Source organism: Lates calcarifer, linkage group LG7_2, assembly GCF_001640805.2.
Source record: "Lates calcarifer isolate ASB-BC8 linkage group LG7_2, TLL_Latcal_v3, whole genome shotgun sequence".
NCBI lineage: Eukaryota > Metazoa > Chordata > Actinopteri > Centropomidae > Lates > Lates calcarifer.
In genome coordinates this window covers 13,227,017-13,250,088 of record NC_066854.1, presented here as the reverse complement: position 1 = coordinate 13,250,088, position 23,072 = coordinate 13,227,017, and the positions used below count along the sequence as shown (strand labels likewise).

At 41.3% G+C, this 23,072-nt stretch overlaps 1 protein-coding gene across 1 annotated transcript in view; it reads right to left on the bottom strand.

Annotated features, from left to right (window-relative positions):
* Positions 1-23,072, bottom strand: part of nlgn4xa (neuroligin 4 X-linked a) — a 91,347-nt gene that overhangs the window by 31,958 nt on the left and 36,317 nt on the right. Inside the window, exon 3 of the mRNA XM_018704490.2 lies at positions 21,505-21,657. Coding sequence (XP_018560006.1) covers positions 21,505-21,657 — 153 coding nt within the window. The remainder of the gene's footprint in view (positions 1-21,504; positions 21,658-23,072) is intronic.

The following is a 23,072-nucleotide window of genomic DNA, read 5'->3' as shown; positions in this document are numbered from 1 at the left end:
TCATTTTACCTTTTTCACTGCAGGGTTTTTACTGGTAACACAGTCTTCTCCCACAGTGGTATTGACACTTTGTCTTGGGTAAAGGATGAGACTGTTTTTTGCACTCCTTTCTCTTCATATGTGGAGAAGTGAGGTGAGGTGCAGATTTGCTGTCGTCTCAACACTTTACACTTGTCATTTGGGGAAAAGGCAGACAGCAAAGAGGAAAATTGGTGGAAATTCAAGGCTGTGGCAGCGACGGTGGACCTCGCAGCGAGGCTTAACAAGCTTTCTGCTCTGACCCCAGCTGTGCTCGGCCCCTCCTCAGACTCCTCTGCCAGCGATGGCGTACATATTGCAGGGGTGTATGATGTGTGACAGAGCTGTCACAGGTATCAAGCCTGTGTGCGGCAAATCCACCGACTGTGGCGAGGAGCGCTGGGAGGACAGGCGGGACGGAGGGAAGTAAAGGGGGGGAGGGGGGAGGAGATGGGGATCTCCGTCGGAGTGACAGCTCGTCCAGGTGGGGGACAGCTGGGTGACAGTGATGGAGGGGGAGTAGCACCAACACACACTGCCCTACCGTCCCTATAGTCAGTACTATTATTTGCTGTCTTGCAGACTTTCTATACTGCTGAAAACCCAGGAGTGTTTGCAGATTTGTGCAGTAAAAGTAGATGATACACTGTGTATACATGCTGTACTGTACTGTGGAGCTATACGCATACACACATCCACAGTGAAACCCTACTACAGCACTGAACACTGGACACACATCACTGCTCAGGCTAGATCTGGGTCACAAGGCATTAAATCCCCTTGTTCATGAGTTGCCCTCACACACACACACACACATACGGGTGCACATACACACTGCAACCCACTACCGTCACCTCACCGCATACCATCTGTCCTCCAAAAGCTGGGCTATCAAATCCATCAGGGTCTAACAGGTCAACCTCCACAGAGCTGCCAGACGCACGTGAACCAGCCAGCTGACAATGCACACGTCTCTGCTAACAACACAACCCAGCACACAGCCGGGGGAGAACTTATAAGACACTGCTTTTCTCAGACTGCATCTGTGAGGCATCATCAGGCTGCAGTAATAGACATTTCCTGTAGATCACTAATGTTTCTAGTTGTGATGCGTATAAACAATAAATCACAGCTAATTTTGTCTCAGCGGTTATGAATTCAGCTTTCATTTTATAATGTTCCGCTGTGGCTGATTTAATCTTTGACTATGGAAGAAAAAAAAGAAACAAAAAAAAAAAAACAAAAACAAACCACAAACCCAGATTTCTATACCTCTGTGATCGCTGTTAAAGCTGCATCATGGTGGCAACGGAAAACACACCAAATTTTCAATGTACATCTATCATGTTGGTGACATTACATGACTGCAAACTCATAAAATTATTATCATTGTTACTGGTGGTTATACTTAATCCTTAGTTGCCACCAGTGGACATTAAAAAAAAGAAAAAAGAAATTCAAAATTTAAAAGTATTTTCTTGGCAGAAATGATCTTCCATAGAGGAGGATCTCCATACTGCAGCCTTACCATTCTTGGTCTGACTGCTGGAGAACACTGTCAGGCAGGCTGATTGGCCAGCTGATAGAAGAGACCATAAAAAGGAGAACAAATAGGTCTCAGAACAGTCAGAGAGAGAGAGAGAGATGGAGAGACATGGGAGGGGGGGAATGCTTCCTGTGGGATAAGAAAATAAAGACTGTCTGGTGGGCAGAGGTAGATTAACAAAGATCAGGTGGAAACAGAAAATAGCCATGTTAGCGGAATTCTCAGATGAAACTCCAGCACAGCTAGTGTTTTCTCTGCCAGTATCTACTGTCAAACTCCGCCATAAAATGCTTCAGTTGTTCTGATGTTCATTCTAACTTCAGAAAATCAATCAGGGGAGATGAGAAAACTGACCTCCACTGCAAAACAAGGGGGTTAAGAGTGCCAGAAGACATTCTGTTCAACCAAGCATCAGCTTGCATTTATTGGTTATGTCGAGCCACAGAGCTGCCTTAACACCACCTGAACAGTCCTGCAGCACCCAAATCAAATTGTAGTGTTCAAGCTCTGTCAGGTTTATGGGGAGGACGAGGGGAGAAATTCTACATGATAAACAATCAATATCTGTGATTACACATCAAATAGACTGCTGAGGCCACTGATGACAGAGCGCTGTTGTCTTTGCCCTGACCTGCCATCTCTGCAGGTTGCGTTTCATCATCTCAACTACCGTGCCAAGTCAACAGAAGTGGGTCGCAGAGCAGGAAAAAAAAATGACATAAATAATCAATATTAAGCAAACATACAAGCATGTCAAAGCAGCCACTAATCCCCTTTGTCCCAGGCAGCAGTTCCTACAGGGAAGCTGACAGCGGACGTAAACAGAACATACCTCCCCTGAAAACAAAGTGTGAAATCAATGCTCTATTAGTGGAATATGTAAAACATGTTGAAATACTTAGACATTAGTTCTAGTCTTTGCTTAACCTCAGGAAACCTGCTCAGAGTGATTTACTGTACTCTTAAATAATGGATCTTCATTGTCAAGAGTGGTGAGCCCTCCTCCTATTAATCCATTAAGGTTGTCATAGTTACCATTATGGAGTTGAATATGTAGATTTTCTGTAATAATACATCTTGCACTCTACAGCTTAAACAGCTGTATGGGGTGTGTTGTCAATAAGCTCTACTGACTGCTTTTGCAATTATCACACATGAATGCAGTGAAGTGCAGCGGGTGTGACACCCAGGTCCTCTGGGTGCTTAGACAGACTGGGACATCACTCATCCCAGGCAGCGGATGTCAGTCATATGGGATGAGTCCAGGTATTATGGGACATCAGGTTACAGGCTATTTTTAAGATGCTAACATTACTGCTTTTTTCCCCTGAAACACAAAGGAAAACGGGAAAAGCTGCACACTCCGAACTCTTGCCTTCTTCAGGATGATAGTCACAGTCTCCACCTGGTATTAACATGTAACCATATTCTCCAGGCACAAAGCACAGATTAGAAGAAATATATTTAGCAATAAAAATACAAATACATACAACAACATCACCTCAGGAGATTCTCAAGTATCCTGAATTGCATCCTTGTATCTGAGATGCACTGTCCTTGTGGATAAGACCATGAGCTCTGCCTAACTCATTTGCATGATGAGATGGGTTTAGAATAACAAGAATACTTAATAATACCAAGGATAAACATAGCAATAGCAATTAGCCCAAACAGAATGCATCACACATGTTCTGAAACTCCCCCCAGTTCACAGCTGATAACTAAATCCCTCCCATACTGTAGAGATCCACTTCTTTAGATGAGTGATGTCCTGTTATATCTTGATGCCCAGAGGATATCACCTGTCACACTGCTGCAGTTCAGCTGTATTCAGCTGTGATAATTGGAGTGGCAGCCAGGAGAGGAGGAATGCATATCAATCAGCTCAGCTAAAAAGTTCTACAGGAGAGGATGCTGTTAACCCTACATGCAGACCGTCTGCTCACTGTTACCGCAGGTAGCTAACGGGGATCCTAATAAAGAAAGAAAGAAAGAAGGAGAGTACAACCACTGCTTGGTCTTAGAAGTAATAACTGAGTAGCAAAAGAAAAAAGTAGCATGTATCTCATAGCACCACAAAAGATTTTGGGAGGGAGGTCGGTGTGGATGATTTGAAGTAAATATTGATCCACCATGTTTCCTACAAAGATTTAATTTTCTTTTAACCATGACCACCATATTTCTTTAAACATAAACATATAGCTTCATTTCCCTAAACGTAAGCAAACCTTGATTACAATGAGGTTAGAGGTTAGAATATGTCTTCTAGGCAGCGCTACTTCTTCATCCTCTCATGTTGTACTGAGGGCAGGCTGGATGCTACGCCACAAAGTGGCATTACAAGACAGGATAGGCTGGGGCTCGCTGGTTAGCATGCTAACTTCGGTAGAAGAAAGGTGATAGAAATAAAAAGCAAAACAAGAGTTAATAGCGGTGCTTTCCACCTGAGACAGCTCTTGAGTAAAAGAATGAAATTTGATGCTAAACTCACAACAGTTCTTCTAGACTGGTACCATCTGTTAATGCTAATGTTGGCTATGTAGAGATAGCAGAAACTTACATATAGTACCTTTAAGCATTGAGTAAATGTTCCTTACACTAAGGCACATTTTTTTAATCAGTAAAATAAATATACACGCTCACTGTATTATTCTATTAAGTAGGTGGCAGGTGCCAGTCTTTAGTATTCATTGTAAGAGCAGTTCTTTTCTTTTTTGTCAGGAGAAAGTGATTCTGCCCTCTAGTCTGCCCTCCTGGGTTATGCTAGCGGAGGAGTTCATATTCATGCACATTCATTAGGATTCAAATGGGTTAATTAGGGAGAGGAGCAGCAGCCGCTGCCTCCGTGCTTGTGTCTTCAGAACATCAAAGCAGCGTTGGCCCGCTTGGTGGTCAGCCATCTCACTCTTCTCTTTCTTTGCCCACAAGTTGTTGAGCGACATCACTCTTTAATCAGCTTTGCATCTGGGGAATGCTCTGCCCCACAGATATCATGCAAATGAGCCCACTCCTCTTTGGTGGAGGCCTGATGCATTCTGGTGGTCTGCTGCTCTGCACTTGACGCCAGAATACTTCATCATTACGTAAGATTGAATTTGTGCAGGCCTGAGCCAAGGCAGTGCTGCTTTTCCAGCAGTCTCACAGGAACAAAAAGTTTACCTCTTAACCCTCAATTCAGTTCTGGCAAGAATGTAGTTGTTTGTGTGGGCTTCCAGATGGATGAAGCCGGAAAGCGATCTTTTCTTTTGGCTCATGAGGTATCTGTGGGTGTACACCTGGGTCACAGAATGCGTTACTTCTGGCTACATTCACTGCAGATTTTTCAATAAAGTCTTGGTGGTTGGTGTCTTTTGCCTGTAAGAGTGAATCCCAGCTGAACATGGGAGGTCTGTAACCTGTGCTAATGATGTATCTAATATCTACTGTGATCCTGTAATCACAAAATAGATTAAAAATAATAATGATGTGATTGTCAAACTCATTTATTGCCAATTATCTTGCACTCTTACAAAAAAAAGGATCCCTACAAAAGGTTCTCCACAGAAAGGCAAGTATCTCAAACTAAGGACCACAGAGAAATTCCTTCATACTCATAATCTTCTAGAGAGGTTCTTTGCAAGTCCAGGGCTGTGTCTGTAGTAAATAGCTATTTATTACATAGTGCACAATATTCACTGTCCACCAGCTTAGTTGTTTTTTGAACATTTGCAATGCTCTGCATTCTACAGATAAAAAATATATCATTGTGCCACATCTGGTAGCTAAGTCTCTGAAATCTCAGGTTTACTGTCAGGAAGAAGGGAGTTATCTTTAGACCCAACACAGAAATAGTTAACTTCTAACCTGCTTTAGAAGAAAGGTCAAAAGAAAAGGAAGAAAACACTGAGATAATTGTATTGTATCTTTATAGGACCTTCATTAGGTAATAATTACTAACAACCTTTTGCGAAATTTAAAATGATGTAAAGATGTATTTATTTATTTTGTCTTTTTGAGGTTTTATTATGGTAAATAAAGTATGGTTGACCTGTTTCTAATAAGTCAGCCTCTAACACAGCCCATATTAGCAGTTAGAGGACACTTGTATGTATAAAACAAGTGCTGTATGAATGTGTGTGAGAATGGAGGAAGCATGATCTGTAGTGTGAAGCGCTTTGATTGGTCGATACAACTAGAAAAGTCCTATATAAGTGCAGTTTATCATATTTGCAGTTTTGTGACAAGATGCAAACTCCAGTCCATCATGACAGTGTTTTTCCTCTTAGTATTTATTTACAGTGATTAGCACAGAAAGAGGAGGAAGCCAAGGTGAAGCTGAAGTGACACCAGCTGAAGCAGAAGCTCAGTTTGATAGGCTGAGACTCTGTCAATCAAACAACAGTGCAGGAGGAATTTGCTCCTCAGTTCACTGAATAATAATAATTTCAATAAAGACAAGATGGATTACTTACTTTATTTCTTTTACAAGTTTGACCTTTGACCTGCATATTACTACACCTCTCAAGTGTCCAGCCAGTCTAAGAGAACAGATGGGACTGAATGGTCATTTAGAAAATATTGATTGTGTCCTACAAACTTGTAGAAAGCTGCTCTTAGCTCCATATTATCAACCTTTACTCTTAGCAACACCCTTAGCAACCCATACAAGATCATGTGACAACCCTGCAGGACTTTGCATTTTTGCGATTTGCCAGCAACTAACATTTGTAAAAGTGACACCATTTACCCTCTGCATATTAGCAGTGCTTGTGAAATGTTTGTGTGAACCAGGCTCAGGCTGTGTGTTTTATGTTTCTGAGCCCGTTCAACCTCCGAACCTAAGGCATGAGTGAGAGCTGAGGGGCCGTGGAGCGCATCCTAAGCTGCTGCCCAAAGCTCTTAGGAGAATGCTGCTACTGCTAGTACCATGAGCAACTGCTGACTGTAGTGGCACAGCATATCGCATCAGTCATCAACAGCAGCGAGTGCTGCCAGGGAGCATATTCCTGTCCTGAGAGCAGATGAGCTGAGCAGCCTCAAAGAGTCCAGGCCCAAAGAGACAGCAGGGCCTACTTACTACAATGACCGACTGACAGCTTGTGGGTCTGGGCAGGCAGCTCAAGCTCAGTGACACAATTACACCAGTTTGTGGTCATAGCGACTCTGCCCTGAGAAGACATCCACCAGCGTGCCAGCGTTGGTGGGATAAAGAGGCTGCTTGCCCTGCAGGGCATTCACACTGCTGGGGCTGCTAAAGGTAGAACCATCAGAGGCCACTGGCAGTCAGAGGGAGAGATCTGAGGGGTCTGATCAACCCTGACTGGGTTGTCGAAAGAGCTGAAACGCCTAATGACCCTTTGTTAGGATGTGTCCCAGCGCCATTGGTGGTACTGCGTCTTTCATCTTGGCTCAACTTTCAGCCATGATACTGGCCATTTGGGAGGAAAAAAAAACAAACAAACACCTCCCCCACTTGACAGGAAGTTGAGTTTCGTCTGACATGGTAAATTATGACATGTGACTGCAGTGCATTCTGGTCTATTAAGGCAACAGCTGGTGGAGAAATTGGTATCTGTTCCCCCTATAGTGGATCCGTCCCTGTGTGACAGCTGAGTGTCAGTGCAGAATAGCAGTTTTAGAAATAACCACGGCTCTTTGATTCTGACACCAAAACCTGACATTTACTCTTTATGATTTGGATCTCTGAAACATTTCCAGCTATCAAACTGGCTAGCAGTGGAGAGCTGAGCTGTCTCACCTTGACATCATATCATCAACTATTGACCACATATCCACAGGAAGAAAAGCACCAAGACAAACAAGAAAAGGGATGTCACAACAGCTGATTTAAAGTATTTCTAGGTCTGTTGCTTCCACTATGTCAGTTTATAAGAACATGCACAGTTTGCTGGCTGATCATATAATCCCTGAGTACTAGCTAAGAGAAGGAATGTCCATCCTCATCTCTTCTCGCCCTATCTCTCTCATTTCCATACCTCTTCCATCCTAATGCAGGATATGACAGCCTGCAGATAAGAGAACTTCAGTAATATCCTCTGACGGCAGCTTTTGCCTCTCTGCAATTGTAAGGAAGTGCTGTCTCTGATGTACTAAGTGTGTGCAGGAATGAAGGTATACTGAGCCTTTGTGCAGACAACTCTGCTCTTCAGCCATAACAGGGAGACGGTGCGATTTCAAACCTCACAGTGACAGTTGTATCTTCACAAACACCTTTGAGTCATCTAAAACAAAGCTGTCGAACCAGTCATCTCTCTTCAGTGCTGTTTACTGTTTCATATTGCGGCTTTAACCTCAGTTGTCATTCAGATTCCAGGGGCCTGGGCTTGCTGACATCTTAAACCGTGCAGATGAATGTGCTTTGAAAATAAAATGCTAATGTGACATATCAGCTGTGATGTCTTGATAATGGCTGAATGGTGACACATGAAAAAAAAAAAAAAATAATAATGATAATACTGAAGATAAAGGTTAACCACGGGATAAAATAAAAGAACACTCTCTGACTGTTTTGATGAAATCAAAGCACAGCTAAGCAGCACAGCATCGCATTTGCATGACTGTGATGTGAGCTACTGAGTATTCTTGAGTGTTGGTCACATCATGTGAATTTGTACAATATATTTTAACAAGAAGAAGGCTGAAGGCTTTTAGGTGTGTCCTCATATGTGTTTTCTGATCTGATGCCGTCTTCCAGGAGGTAGAGCAGTCGCCCACTAATCATGAGGTCGGTGGTTCGATTCCCAGGCTCCTCCAGTCCGCATGCTAAAGTATCCTTGGGCAAGATACTGAACCCCAAATTGCCTCCGATGTGTGTCATCGGTGTGTGAATGTGTTTGAGTGGTCGACTAGAAAGACTAGAAAAGCACTATATAAGTACAGTCCATTTACCATTTAACTGTTACAATCACTTTTGTGAAATAAATCTGTTTTATGATGGGAAAATGGTTCAAGTATGGTTAGGTTTAAGCACAAAAGTGGCATGATTAGATTCAGGGATTCAAATCACTGCATGGTTACAATAATAACCACATGGGTAAGGGTTAAGAAACAGTGGTGGGAGGGAAGGAGGGAAGAGAAAAGAACAGCACTCCTCTCTTCAGTAAGTCTCAGTACCTGCATGTTAAGTAAAACCTGTGCATGGAATTGTAAGTTACCAGCAGGTATTATGGGTTATCAAACTCTCTCCACTCAGGTCAGGTCAGGTGAGTTCTATCTGCTGAGCGCTGCATGCTAGCCACGAGACCGGACACAGCTAAAGCTGAAACTAACAGTGTTAGACGAGCTAAAACCAGCTGACTGTGTCAGGCAAGAGAGATAACTGAGCTATGACCAAGGCGCCAACTTTATGTCTCCGCTATATACATTTTGTGGGAAAGTTGCTGCTGCTGCAATATTATAAAGTTGCAAACTACTTGGTTGAGCCAAGGAGAGAGAGGAAGAAGAGAAACTGAGAAAATGGTGGAATGAACTAGCTAACATTAAGTTAGAGTTGTATTTGTATTTTGTTTTTATTAGGGTTTTTATTGGCTGTGTCTGTCTGTACCAGCTCTATGTATGTTCTATACCATTTTTTATTAGAATAAATACATTTTAGATTTGTATCCTTGGATTAGTACACAGAGCAGTTCATATTTCCATGGTCTCTTAAATGCTCCATATACAGTGAATGCTGGACTGAAGCTTGACTTTCAAAAATTATACCACAAAAAAAAAAAAAAATCACAATCGCAATATCTGTCAATTAGATATTTTGTCCGAATCATTCAGCCCTAGTTTATTGTATACTTATTTATAATAAGCCAGAGATAAGGATCGCTTTCCATTTTGCAGCCAATTATATGACAGTCATTTACATAACATATGTTGCTCAATAGGCCTACATCCAGGCAGTGTATTGTTGTGCAGTGCAGTGCTATCATCTTATTTTCTCACATATGCAAGTGACAGTTTGAGTGTACTAATATAAAAGGTAATGGGCACATCATTGTGAGTGAAAATACACAGATTGACTAATCTACACATTCACCAAGCAGTCCCATAATGCAGTGCACTTTACCATATCATAATTTTACTCTTTAAAAAGACCCTACTGTATCAAACAGGCAAAAAAGGTAGAATAGAATTGTGATGCAAACAGCAAATATGAAAAGGCTGCACATGATGTTATCAGTGTGTATTTATGACTGCTACCCTTCTATGTTGTTGGTGCTGCCATGGCTCTATACCTCTGCTATTTTATTATTGAGTCATTTAAATGTACTTTTTGCTGCTCTAGCTCTAGCTGTGGCGGTGACTTATCAGTTAGTCCAGATTTTAATACCTTGATTACTACAATGGATTACCAACAAGTTTGATTTAGTGACTTCCCCATAGGATAAATTCTAAAGTTCACACATCTGGTTTTGAATGCAATGTCTAAACAACATCTGGATAAGCTGTTTTTCTGATTTAAACTATGACCACAGTCTTTCTGTAACATTAATCAAGAGTTCTAGTTGCCTTATCTAATGATGCACGAGAAATGCTGCACTGGTTCACATGCTGTTCTTGCTGCTAATTGAGGGTTTGTAGAAATGTCCCTCATTATACACATGCTGCATATACTTCTATGTATTTTGACTTTATTTATAAAATGTTTTGGCGGCTTGAATATAACAGATCTGTTGTAGGTCACAATTGTTGCAAATTGCATCATCATTTATGTGAGGTGTCATGCAGATAAGTAGCTGAGGAGCAGTAACAATGTCACAGTTAGAAGCCTCTTTCTGCCATGCTACAAATGGGTACACTTACAGCAATAGCAGGCACTCACTCACAGTGTGCCACAGCACATACACAATAGGTGGCCCATTATGTTAACAAACACATGGCATGCCATTTCGAGGAAATTATGTATGGACATCTGTACAAAATTTTTGGTTTTCCATTTGAAGGCGATGATTGAAATGTGGCGGGGGGTCATGGTGAGTGACTACGCACTTCCAGGAGGCAATGGGGAAATGGACCGTACTGATATTCAATGAGTGACTGTAACTGCTCAGCCAGTGAAGACACCAGCTCTGTAAGCTCCAGAATAACAAATCAACCCTCTGACACACTGCTGTCAGAGATTAAAAGCTAATGCAACTATCTTCACTGTCATTCTGCTCCATTTAGCCATCTCTGATTTAGATGTTTTGGGGATATTTTTTTGTGTTTTGTTTTGTCAAAGTGACCATTTGGATGAGCTATTTGCTGTTCCCTTTCATTATCCTTCCAGACCTGCTGTGCTGCTTTTCAATTCAGACTAAAATGAGCCCACCATCTCGCCAACTGTAATTGCTGAAAATTCGTTTGCAGCATGCAATTATGTTGACTATCCTTTGGTTACAACAGCATTTATTCAAAGGAAAGTATATCACACTCATCTAACACATTCTCAGAGGAGGGGTGTCCAGGGGCTGCTGTTGCTGCTGCAGCCATCATCTGTCATTGGAGGGACTCTGGCCAGGGAGATTGAAAACAAGACAACCCAAAAAGCCAAGACAAAAAAAATCTTTTAAACACTCTCCTACTTTCACCCATTTTATCAGCTGTTATTAGCTGCAAACAGCCATGTGCAGGTTGAGTCCGGCAGGGATGTCCATCTCCTCCTAGGGAAAAACCATCTGGGCTTTTTTCAAGCCTCTCAAATCCCTCCAGTGCATCTGTTGCATTCTGTAGCTGAGTCTGTATGGGGAGCAGCTCCTAAAGCTAGTAAATGCTTGAAATTGTAACATTTCCTCAGTCAACAATAAGTCCTCCAAGCAACATTTCGTTGCGAACCAACATTTTTTTTTATATCCCTCCCAGTTATTTCAGACAGCAGAGTTGGGAAGAGAATACACGACTTCAACATGAATATCAATATGGTTCGCTTTTTGTTTGGAATCACAATGAAGGCTGAGCACGGAGCTGTGACAACACTGACCTTTAAAAGCCAGGTTTGGTTAGAAAACAGAGGCTGGGGTTATATAAGAAGAAACTTTCCTACAAGTTATAAAAGCAAATGGAATGAGGTGAGAGATAGCTCCCCAGAGAGAAAGAGCCACAGTTTACCTCTCGTGCAATGAAGCGAGGAGCAGTGTATTTTAAAGGAGTAGTTCAAATTTTGGGGGAAATTAGCTTTTCTTTTTGAGAGTGAGATAAGAAGTTGGAAAACTCTCCTGTCTGTGCACAAATAGAAATGTTCAAAAACTTGATGAACAAAAGCTTTTCCACCCACCCTGTACTTTTGGTGCAGCATCTCTAGGTGGCTGACATGGTTTGGTGAGCACATGATTTGGTTTTGGTCTCCAACCTCACTGTGATGACAAGACTCCAGGAGGCTGCACAGTCTGTTTATACTGGGCTTGATCTTAATAAACTAGATGGATGAAAATGGGTTTTGGTGTTTTATTATTCTGTATTTTTGGCTGCTTGTTTTTAGACCAGGCCATAAAACCAAATGTCATTGCCTTCAATTAAAACTTATTCAGCTCCTAACTGATGAAAGCCTCGTTAAAGACTTTTTATTTGTGAGTTTGCCTGTACTGATAGTAATAAATCAGAAGACCTTAATGGTTCATCTTGCTTGTGTTGAGCCACAGGACACAGGGAGGCTTTTAGAGGCCATTTTTTTTTTTCTCCTGGGGAAAACACAATAATGGCCATAACTAAGACGGAAATTACATTTTTAATGTGCTTCCTGTTGTCCACAGGTGTGTTTGTGACGAGGCCTGTGTGAAATATTATCACGCCACATCCCAGATTATTATCGAAAAAGAATCTGTTGAACTCTTAATTGATAATCAGTGTCACACGAGGCTGATGTAATGATAGCTAGTGGACACTGCTGATTGGTCAGAACCATGACAGTGGCGCACATTGTCAAAGGCACACACAGAGCGCCATTTGTCATGTTAATGACTGCTTTGCCAAGGCGACAGATGACTCCGCTCACCCCTCCTCCCCTCGCCCTCATCGTGTGTGCCGGCCGAGACGAAAAGCATGTTTTGCGGGATGTCTTTTCCTTTTTTTTTTTTTTTTTTTCTTGCAGCGGGGGTCTGAGCTGCAGCTGCAGCCCTCTGCCTTTCTGTGTCATGTCAGAAGGCATCACCTCATTCTCTGACTCACGACTGGGGTGGATATCCGCCGCTGACGACTGTCGTGAGATGGGGACAGTGATGGCACATTTCCCTCTTGCTCCTCACGTGTTGTCGTCACTCCATCACCGGGGGGGAGAGAGGGAGGGAAGTGGTAATGACCTCCTCCTAGCTACGGCTGTCCTTGCAGGCACGAAGGAGTCATAAAGGAAGGAGGAAGAGGGGGCTGCTGGGAGGCTGAGTACCTGCCCTCTGGGTACTAGAGAGGCCACTAACAGACTAGAATAGAACAGAGTGAAGCAGAATGAAACAATGGGAAAACCAGAAAGAAAAAAGAATAACATGGATAATGGAGGGCAGGTGAGGATAGATCTTCCACTTCTAAGTCCAATATTCCCTCTCTTTTGACTCTTTGTTTTTCTCAGAAGCAAATACCTGTATATCACTGTGTTCTCAGCATGCTACAGGCAAGAATGTTGTGCCTTTATTCCCGCCTCGCCATTCTGTACAAAAGGTGCAAACATGGAATGGGGGGGAGGAAAGGGGGGTGGGCATTATTGTTCCACCTTTAAGCCAGGCAGTGGAGGCAGTCACAGAGCCAGATCTGTGTCTGTGTAAAAGGGAGAAACGGCAGAACGCTACCTAACGTACACACTGCGATGGCACCATGTTAACTACACACTGTGTGCACGCAAACACAGGCGAGCCAGTGAAGTTGTAGAGCCCAAAGACAGAGCTATGTATTCATATTGGATGATACTCTGATGGACTGATAATGTTGCTTTATGTCTGTTTAAGATGTTCATCACATAAATGCTATTATGACTGCTGTCTAATAGTCAGAAAACGTAATAGTGCAGCAGGTAATAAAACAGAAATGATTTTTTCACTGCTTTTTAGTAAGCCGCATTCATGCTCCATGATAATGCTGTCTCACAGCATTTCCTACCCACAGCTGAAAAAAGCTGCGATGTGGGAGTCGCAGAAGTTTTGCAATTTTCAGCGATGAAAATGGAAATAACAAGAACATTCTTTTCACCAGCTTCAAAAATAACAGAGCATTATTTGTGTTAGTTCAGCTGTTTAAGGTTGAATATTTTCCAACTGTATAATAAATGTCACATTATGTGTGATTTAGTGATTATCTGTTCTAAAGGAGCCCCTGATTAACTCGGTGGATCAGTAAAAGGAGTAAAACAGTGGGTATGCTGAGTTGTAGCAGTGTCATTTTTTCCTCTCCCACTGGTTTGTAGCAAATAGAAAGCAAAGCAGCAACACATCTCCATCAGCCAGCCATCGCTAGTCATCTCACGTCTGGCCACAATGGGCAGTGGGGAGTTAGGAGGAGAGAAAATGGAGAGTGCCATGTGCCTCTGACAGATCCCAGCGCAGCGTAATGAAGCTCACCGTCACTCTGGCTCATGTGACAGCTTCCTGAGGCCAGATGGCACTCAGTGTTATCCAAGAGACCTCATCCTGGCACCTCCAGTACCCCACTGCTGGAACCAAAATCCATACACACTCATGGCCCACTGCAGCTCTGGTGCAGGCTACAACCTGTGGGCCCCAAAGAGAGGAACCTAGATCACAGCCCTGTTGATGTACGATGCTGCTAGCTCACTGGCCATCCCTAACAGCATGGGTTGGCCTTGAAGGGTCATACTAATGCTTGCTTGTGCCCTAAGATTTGTGCACTGCCCACCACCCTGTATCTGTGGTGATGCATCATGGATCCCCATGCACTTCCTCTGCCAGTGCTCTCTCGGGGTTCCACTTGTGAAGGGGACTGCTCACAGTCAGCACCCAGGTATAAGAGGACCGGTGGGTTGCAGCAGGACCACCTAACCTGAGTCACAGTTTGGGAATCTACAGATGCTTCTGGGGTAAATCTTGATTTGAGTTGGTTTAACTGGAGACTTGAAATCAAAAGAAGTCTCAGAACTCAGAACCATAAAGAATTAAGAAGACAGAGATGCTGACATGCCTCGCACACTCGCGTCTGATTAGAAAAGCTGTTAAAATCACCATTAATATAACTCTATAAAACTGTGTGCTTTTAATGATCTGTGTTCAGAGACTTTAACACTTGCAATCTGTGGTAATGCTTTATTTTAATAATTTAGAGACATTTCCTGAAAAGAACTCTGTAACATAGCACTAATTATAAGGAAAATAGAGACAGTGTTCAATTGGTTCACTTCCAATTAATTAATTCCCATAATTGCTCGCATAACACAGACAGTCTGTGCACTGGACACAGAGAATGTGAACTGTGTGTACAGGAAAGCATACAATGGAACAAATGTGAATAAAGTTTCCTGTAATTAATGGAGCTTTAACTTTAAAGAAATTCCTATTTTCTCTGTAATTACTATGTTTTTTGCAGCAGGCTTCTAAGGAAATAACAAATTAAGCGCTACCCAATTAACTTAGCAGTCAGTGACATTTTTTAACATGATTTCATATCTTGTTGTTGTATAAATATACATTAAAGCCACTCTAAATGTTACTAGACATATCTTGCCTCATACTGGACGTGACCATAAAACGAGACCATGATCCTTCATTAACCTCAACCTTGAGCTGCCAGCATCTAAATATAACTATAGCAATGTTGAATATTGCTGTAGTCACTCAGAGGAGATATTGTGTTGCAAGATAGAAAACTTTGATGGGAAACAAATGAAATACGATGTCAGTGAGCACATTACTGATGCATTCAGTATTAGGATTTTTAATCACTAACACTTCCTCCACCTATATATATATATATAAATGTTCTGAACACACTGCTCATACATTCAATCAAACAGATCTGAAGGATTAACACTTAAATTAGGTGAATTTATATTTAAAACTGAGAAAGTGAAAGAAAAAAGTTAAAATTCATTATTAAATTTAAATATTCATTATCATAATCGTCTTATTGGAGACCATCAGCACAATTTTGTTATTTCCCATTACTCACCAGTTACCAACCAGCCCATCCTGAAGCTGGAGACTCCACCATCCATCTTGCACTTGGTTAAATAAATAACAAGTCTCTCTGGTGCCAAATTGATTCTTTACAGTCTGTGCTGAGTCATGCAGCCATTTGAACAGGGGGAGCCAATCTTCTTTTGTAAGTGTGTACAATTCGTGATCTTATTTTTCCGCTTTGAATGAAACAATTTGCCGAGCAGAACATTTAAATGTGAAGTTTTGAATGTGCCTCAGGTCATTATTTTCCATTAGTCATCATGAATGAATGAATGACGTCACAATAGCTAATTACCTCTGGCCATCAAGAGGCAAACAATGATTCTTGTCCCTTAAAATACCCTGTGATGATATCTGGTACTATCTGTTCTACTTTAATACTTAACCACTTAACTTTATTTGGCTTTATCCTCACTGTATCGCTCTATATGTGTACAGTAGTACAGTACATCACCCCGAGGAAAGCGAGCAGAGAGAAACAGTGTAAGCAATACAGCCACTGACAGCTGTCCAACAGTGTGTGTGAGGTTAAAGCGATGAAGGGTGATGAGTGTCTGATGACTTCTGTCACTCCACTCACACTCCTCCTCTATCAGCCCTGCCGGCACAGACGCTATTGAAAGCTGCTTGGCCCGCAGAGCACCACCCTCCCGGTCCCTTCGCACAAGATGTGTGTGCTTGAGGCCCGGCGTCACACTGTTCGCACACACTCGCCCCGGACCAGGCGGCGTCGCGTCGTGTTAACACCTTCCCAACAGCAGCTGGAGGTTTCTCTTTGAATCATTTAAATCACAACACCTAGAAAGTTGAAGAGGTGAGGGGACGGCAGTGTCCATTTTGCAGATATTTAGCAGGCATTTCTCGCTCTGTCACACATGAATCTAAGTGTCCTAATTCTGTAAAAAAAAAAAACATTTGCTTCATAAATGACCCGGACAGCTTTGTTACAGAATGAATAAATCCTGAAATCTACCACAGACATGATTTTTTTTCCTGCTTTCTCTTGGCAACTTTCACTCCATTAGCACATTTAGCACATTATTCTTATGTCCAATTTAAGTGAATTTGAGAAATACAATTAATATTATTAATTAATATTATATAACATGTCAAGTGTGCTCATTTTGAGGTCTGATTATTTTACTGTTCATGTGACTTGACTCACCAAGCTGTGAGCACCTGCATTTCCACTGTGGCCTAACACCATATAACTGCACTGACCTGTTGTCCACTGCCAACCAACAGTTTCGTACCTTAAACCAAAGCTAAGTCTGTAAAATAACTGGCTCAACCCTTATGGTTATGCTCTCAGCTACAAAAAAGTTTTTCAAATTGGTATTTTCAGTAGATTTTCTTCCCCTCTCTGTCATCTAATGAATATGAGCCATTAACCTGCGGCTTTATTGAGTTAGTGTTAATGCAAACTGTACATTTCCTGCAGCTGCTGCTTCACATTAAAAGCTTTCTGCCAGGGAACCAGCGGGATGCTTTTATTGTTCAGCAGCTGGAGTATAGGATATGGAATGTATGTGAAAGCGACTGCAGAACTCAGTTGGCTGTGCAATCGTTCAATATTAATCAGTCTACGCAACAACAACTTATGAACATATTCAGCACTGTTTAGTCAGCTTATCAGGTTTAAACACTGCAGCCATGGTGTGATTGATTGTCCCCGGGCAACAATTTACTACTGGGTCCCTACTGACTGCTGCTCACATATATTTAGAAATATGTACCATCAGAGAACAACAGAGAACTGTAAGTGAAACGGGAACATCTGGGTTCTGCTCCAAACTTCTGCAAACCTCAATCAGAATCCAACTGACATTTGAAACTATGTTAATAATCACAAATGAAGCCTCGGAACAGAGCCTATCTCAACAGTACGCTGTGTGGTTCACTTCATATGTTGGTATATGAACAAAAAAAGATACAAAATTATTGTTTGATGTTTTTAGCAGCGTTCAATGTCATTTCCTAAAAGCCCTAGACGTTTGCAGGATTAACGTCACAGCTCAAAGAGTAGATGAGTCAGTCAGTGAGTCAACAGATGGATGTTAGTTTATATGTCTTAAATAACAGTGGGGCAGAGAGGACATACTCCTGTAGATGTTGTTAGACTCCAAAGATTACAACAAAACAAAAAAAAAAAAACCAGACAGGTGAGTCTTCAGCTGTGGCTGAAAAGTTTAAAAAAAAAAGAAAAGAAAGATTTTCTTTCTAAACTTTCCTTTCCTAAAACGTCGTGAGGTGAAGAAAAGATGTGAAGGAGAATTGATAAAGACCGTGGTGCTGAGAGAGTCCACCTGCACTTCCACAAGGCTTTTAAAAATTCTACTTTATTTATAACACATGGAAGATGAGCACGGTGCTGTAGGCTACAATTCAACAAGGTTTCCTGTCCAATACAGAATCACACCTCCTAAAGAAAGGATGTTTTAATCAGTTACTCACAGCAAGTAATAAAATAAAAACAACAAATTGGAATTGGGATATAAATGAAGGGACAGAGGAGAATAAATAAAAAAATTAAGGCTATGGCAGAGCCAGTGGGTCAGTATTGTTTTGTCCTGTTCTTGATATAATGCTACACTAGGAGGAGAGTTGTGAGTAGCGCTGTCTGTAGCTACTGTGCTAGCTCTGAGAAACCATCTTGTCCACTCTGTCTGTTAGCTTCAGCGAGGCTAACATGCAAACATAAAGGCTGCTGTGTTGTTACTACATGTATGTGCGTCTGCCATGGTGAAACCTCAATGACGCGCCGATTTAAACGCTTCTGCCGCAAGGAATCGTGGGACAGCATTAGCTCTTTTCATTTCGTTTAGGAAGCTCCAGTGTAACCTAAGCTAAAGGAGATAAGATAGGAAGCATAGCTGATCATGGCTGATGCTGAAATACTTCAGAGTCATTTCACTCACTTCAGGAAAGACTATTTAACAACAGCCTTTGTCTGAGATTATAAAAAGTTCAGCATGTGAAAGACATGCTGAATTTGGGCCCCTATTATGGAAGCTAGTGGGACAGAGGCTAACCCATATGTGGGCCCCTTTTGAAAATGATGAAAAACCAGGAGCCCCGTGAGGATCTGGGTTGCTCATTTTGCCTGGTTGGTAATTCAGCCTAGATTGCAGATAGAGAAAAAACAAAAGAAGAAAAAACTGCAGACAGCTGGTTTGTGTTAAACAACACCTCTCCAACACGTTAACCAGGGAAACAATGGCTGTTATCGCGCTACTTATCATGCTGTTCTATGGTTATTAAACCATTATGGAAACACAGTCACATGATGTCACAGTGTCATGACTGGTAGAACTATGAAAATAATTAGTAAGTATTATAAATGTTTTAGCCACACAGCTCAAGTCGTCTTCTTCACTTTTATGTGCACAGATGACTTCCTGCACAGACTTTAACGTGAGCACACAGGGTGAATCTACAGTGTGTCAATTAGTGGAGATGTAACACTGTGTTCTGCCAGGGAAACATACACTTTGTGACTTAGGGAGGGGTGTGTTAATACATCAATATGCAGCCTAACAAGATCTCTATTTCTACATTGTCACACTGGTTTTCTATCTGTTCTACTCGCCATCTTCTCTCATCGCTATCTGTGTTCTCATCTGCATTCTCTTTCTCTCTCTCTCTCTCTTTTTTTTTTTTTCCCCTCTCTCCGCACTGCACACTTTTCCAGAACACCTTCTCCCCCCGGCTCTCAGGCAACTAAATATAGTGACTGGTGCAGACAGCTTGGCCTTATAACAAATGGTAAGCAGAGCAGAGCAGCGGCGGAGGTAGGATGTACTGTGGCTTCACTTCAGCAGACAATGAACCACATACAAACGGCACACAAACCACATGGTACACATCAGATTCATCACAGTGAAGATCAACAGAAATGTACCTCTAACACCAATGTGAGTGTTACATAGCTATATATTAATATTAACTAAGGCTGAATCTGTAAATACCTTCCTATAAGTGCTATTAGTATCTAAGTGGTGTCAGGACAAGTAGGATTTTATAGCTTTAAATGATATTTTTGCATCAGTGTGAGGCCATTTTGGATTATATTATACTACTACTGTTATACTATGTGCAATCTGCCTTCCTAGAATATTTAAACATTTTTATACAACTAAACTGCAGTGGAAACCTGTGATTTTTTGTAGGAAACATGACTGGATTATGTCATCTAAAAAAGTAATAAGGATATGTTAATTTATTAAGTTTAATGTATTAATTTATGTAAAGTCACAAATACACTGATAAAGAATGAATCAGTACAACATTCACAGACAACATATTTCTGATCTCTCAGCACAGTCTCCACCTGCAGTGACTCCAGCTTTATGAAGCAGTTTTCTGGTTCTGTTTAGACTCTCATGGGTCTTGGCTCAAGTTCAGGGAAAGATCCTAGTCTGGTTTAATACAGAAAAAGTTCACAAGTGACTTCAGAGACAACCTGTTTATTTACACTGAATTTAATCTTAATCAAACAGGATTTGTGACCTAAACCACAGACTGGCTTCAGGATGGTCTGGGTTGTGTGCTTTGTATGTCCTACATCCACCTTAACCACCACCACCATTAATAAATGTAGCTTTATTTAATCAAAAAATACCTCCAGCCTCCGGCAGTTTAGCTATATAGTAATATAATTTCTTGGTACATGTGCTTTGTTCATGCTTAATTATTGTAACTCTTCTGAAAGCAGAGGCATAAATTACAAAGTATGCACAGGAAAATATAGTTGGCATCACCATCACCACCACCCACGTTAGCACTAGAGGATGCAGGGGATGTAGATAATAAATTCTATTACGCTATCTGTCATTTACAGCGCAATATCAATAAAGTTTCTTCAATTTCAAAATATACTTTCAGAAAAAATATGTTAAAATGAGTTTTTCAGCTACCCTTTCCACAACAAATGCTGGTTCAAGATGAACAGAAAAGGGGAAATAAGGCTGCAGCTCTGCTCCTCCAGAAGGATTTCAATATAGAGTGACTGAAATTTCCAAACTCTTTCCCTCAGAACGTTTGATGTTATCAACCTCCTCTCAGACTCAAACATTTTCTTGGGCAACAGACATTCAGAACCCAAACCTGTATGTCAAAGGCAAGATAAAGCATCCCTGTGCAAGCCAGAAACGACTTTCATCTTACAGAGGGGGGGAACAAAATAAGATGCACAGCACTGTGGTGTAGATACCAGCTCTGATACTGACCGATCAATTTTCCCAGCACTGAATTTTTGAGGCCGCTTGATGTTTGATGCTGCAGAATGATTAAAGTAACTGAAAAGGCTACAAATGTTGAGTTTTTGCTTAATTTGCATGTGCTTATCTTATACTGTGTGGGTCAAGGCTGCACTGAAACACTACGGAGAAAAATCTAGAAAAGTGCAAACCACCTCCTACACTACCATTATCAGCTGATTGGCACTGGGAAAACAAAATGCATGATAGCTGGAGGTGGAAAAACTCTTGAAACTACACATGTAATCAAGACCAAGAATGGTGTATCGCACATCTCTGCATAAGTGTGTACGTGAGCGACAGTGGATTAACCTGCTTGATTTGCTTGGGTTCATATTTGCGTCATCAGAAATCCATCATAACATACAAACATAACATAAAGGCATCAAAGATTAAAAAATGTATTCAAAAAAAGAAGGCTTTGACTGCCTCCTCTCAAACAGCAACACAAATGTCGTCGCTTTCTCTCACACAAAGACCAACCAGTTGGTGAAACAGTAGGAGCAAATTAGTCAGTAAATCAATCACTAAATCAGTAACTCACTTTCTGATTCAATCAGCCTTTTCCAAACTAATTAAAGGCCCAGACTGGCGGACTTACCCAGAACTCCGAGCCGGTAGTTGATTGTGATGACAATGACGTTTCCGTAGCTGGCCAGGATGCTGCCGTCAATCATGTTGCCGGTTCCCTCCATGTAGGAGCCTCCGTGGATGTAAACCATGACCGGCTTTAACCCGTTCTCATCGTGGATATCTGCAAAGAAAATGACAATAAAAAGATGTTGCGTTCAGAGCATCAAACTAATTGTCACAATGAGTTGTGAAAGAATATCCCAAAAACTATTACATGAGGCAAAATTATAGATTATAGTATACTACATTCAGTGTTGGACAGGAAGGATAACCTCTATCATTTTTCATTACTTTATTACTAGTATTTTTTTTAAACTACTTTTACTATTATTTCATTATTTTACTATTATTACCACTATTTCAACTTTGCATTATATGATATGGTAAAATAAGATAAAGCTCATGCAGAGAAAGCAGCAGCAGAGAATTATAGAACAGATGCATGCATAGATTGGCAAAGTACACTAAATACAAATCAACTACCCCAGATCATTCAGGACTCAAAATGCCCTAGGCTTTCAGAGTGGCAATTCAATTAACTGTGCATTTGTTTGGCAATGTGCACTATCAAAGCATAAGATGAGCAGATATTTTAAGGGCCTTAAGGTAGCTCCATTATTTTAATCTTGAGGCCCAGTCCTCCAGAGCAGCCCAGTGTCACAATCTAGTTTTAGTTCTTCAAATACTGAACTCAGTATTATACTTCCATGCTAAGTAATTTAGCATTTAATCAAATTAACATGGTGAACCTGGGGGGAATCTGGAGCCCAGGGGCCATTTTTGTCCCTTTGCTCCACCAGTACCAGTACTTTAACTCTGCACATAAGCATTTCTATACATGAAGAAACATGAGACTAGACATGGACGTACTATATCCATATAGTAAATGCAAAAGTGCACTGTTGAACCAAGGGAGAGGATGGAAGTTATAGTAAAAAGGAATTAAATTGCAGTTGATAGGGGATGGGATGTGACATGATGTGAAGATACTGTTCTTGCAGAGCTATACTCCATAATGAAGTCTTTTAACCCTTTAATGCATAGCTGTTCAGTTAAGGCCCAAACCACCATCTTTTTCTAAACCTAACCAAACTGAGACCGCAACCAGTTCCACAATGTAAACTGTTACCATGACAACGAAGCTCTGATGCGCCAGCGACTTGTACGCTCCCAAGGATTGTATCTCAGGGTTGGAATAAGTGTCCTTTTTGATCGTTTAGGTTGAAGGATTTGTTGCTTTGACATTACTGACATTCCTGTTATTTATTGGCTGACATAGGCATCAATACCAATATAGCTGTGATAACCTAATACTGGTCAAAATAGCAGCCTGGGTGATTGATTAGTTCGGGGTTGTCTAGGCTAGAATTTATTTAAATACTACACCTAACAAACATCTTTCATTAAAACACCATGGACTTCTTTCACCACTGTCTGCAGCTCGTGTCTTTACAGTAACAGTTTGACCTTTTTTAATTTAACAGCGATCATTTTACAATAGATCACATAAGGCAGGTCGTTGGTGTTAGAGATATG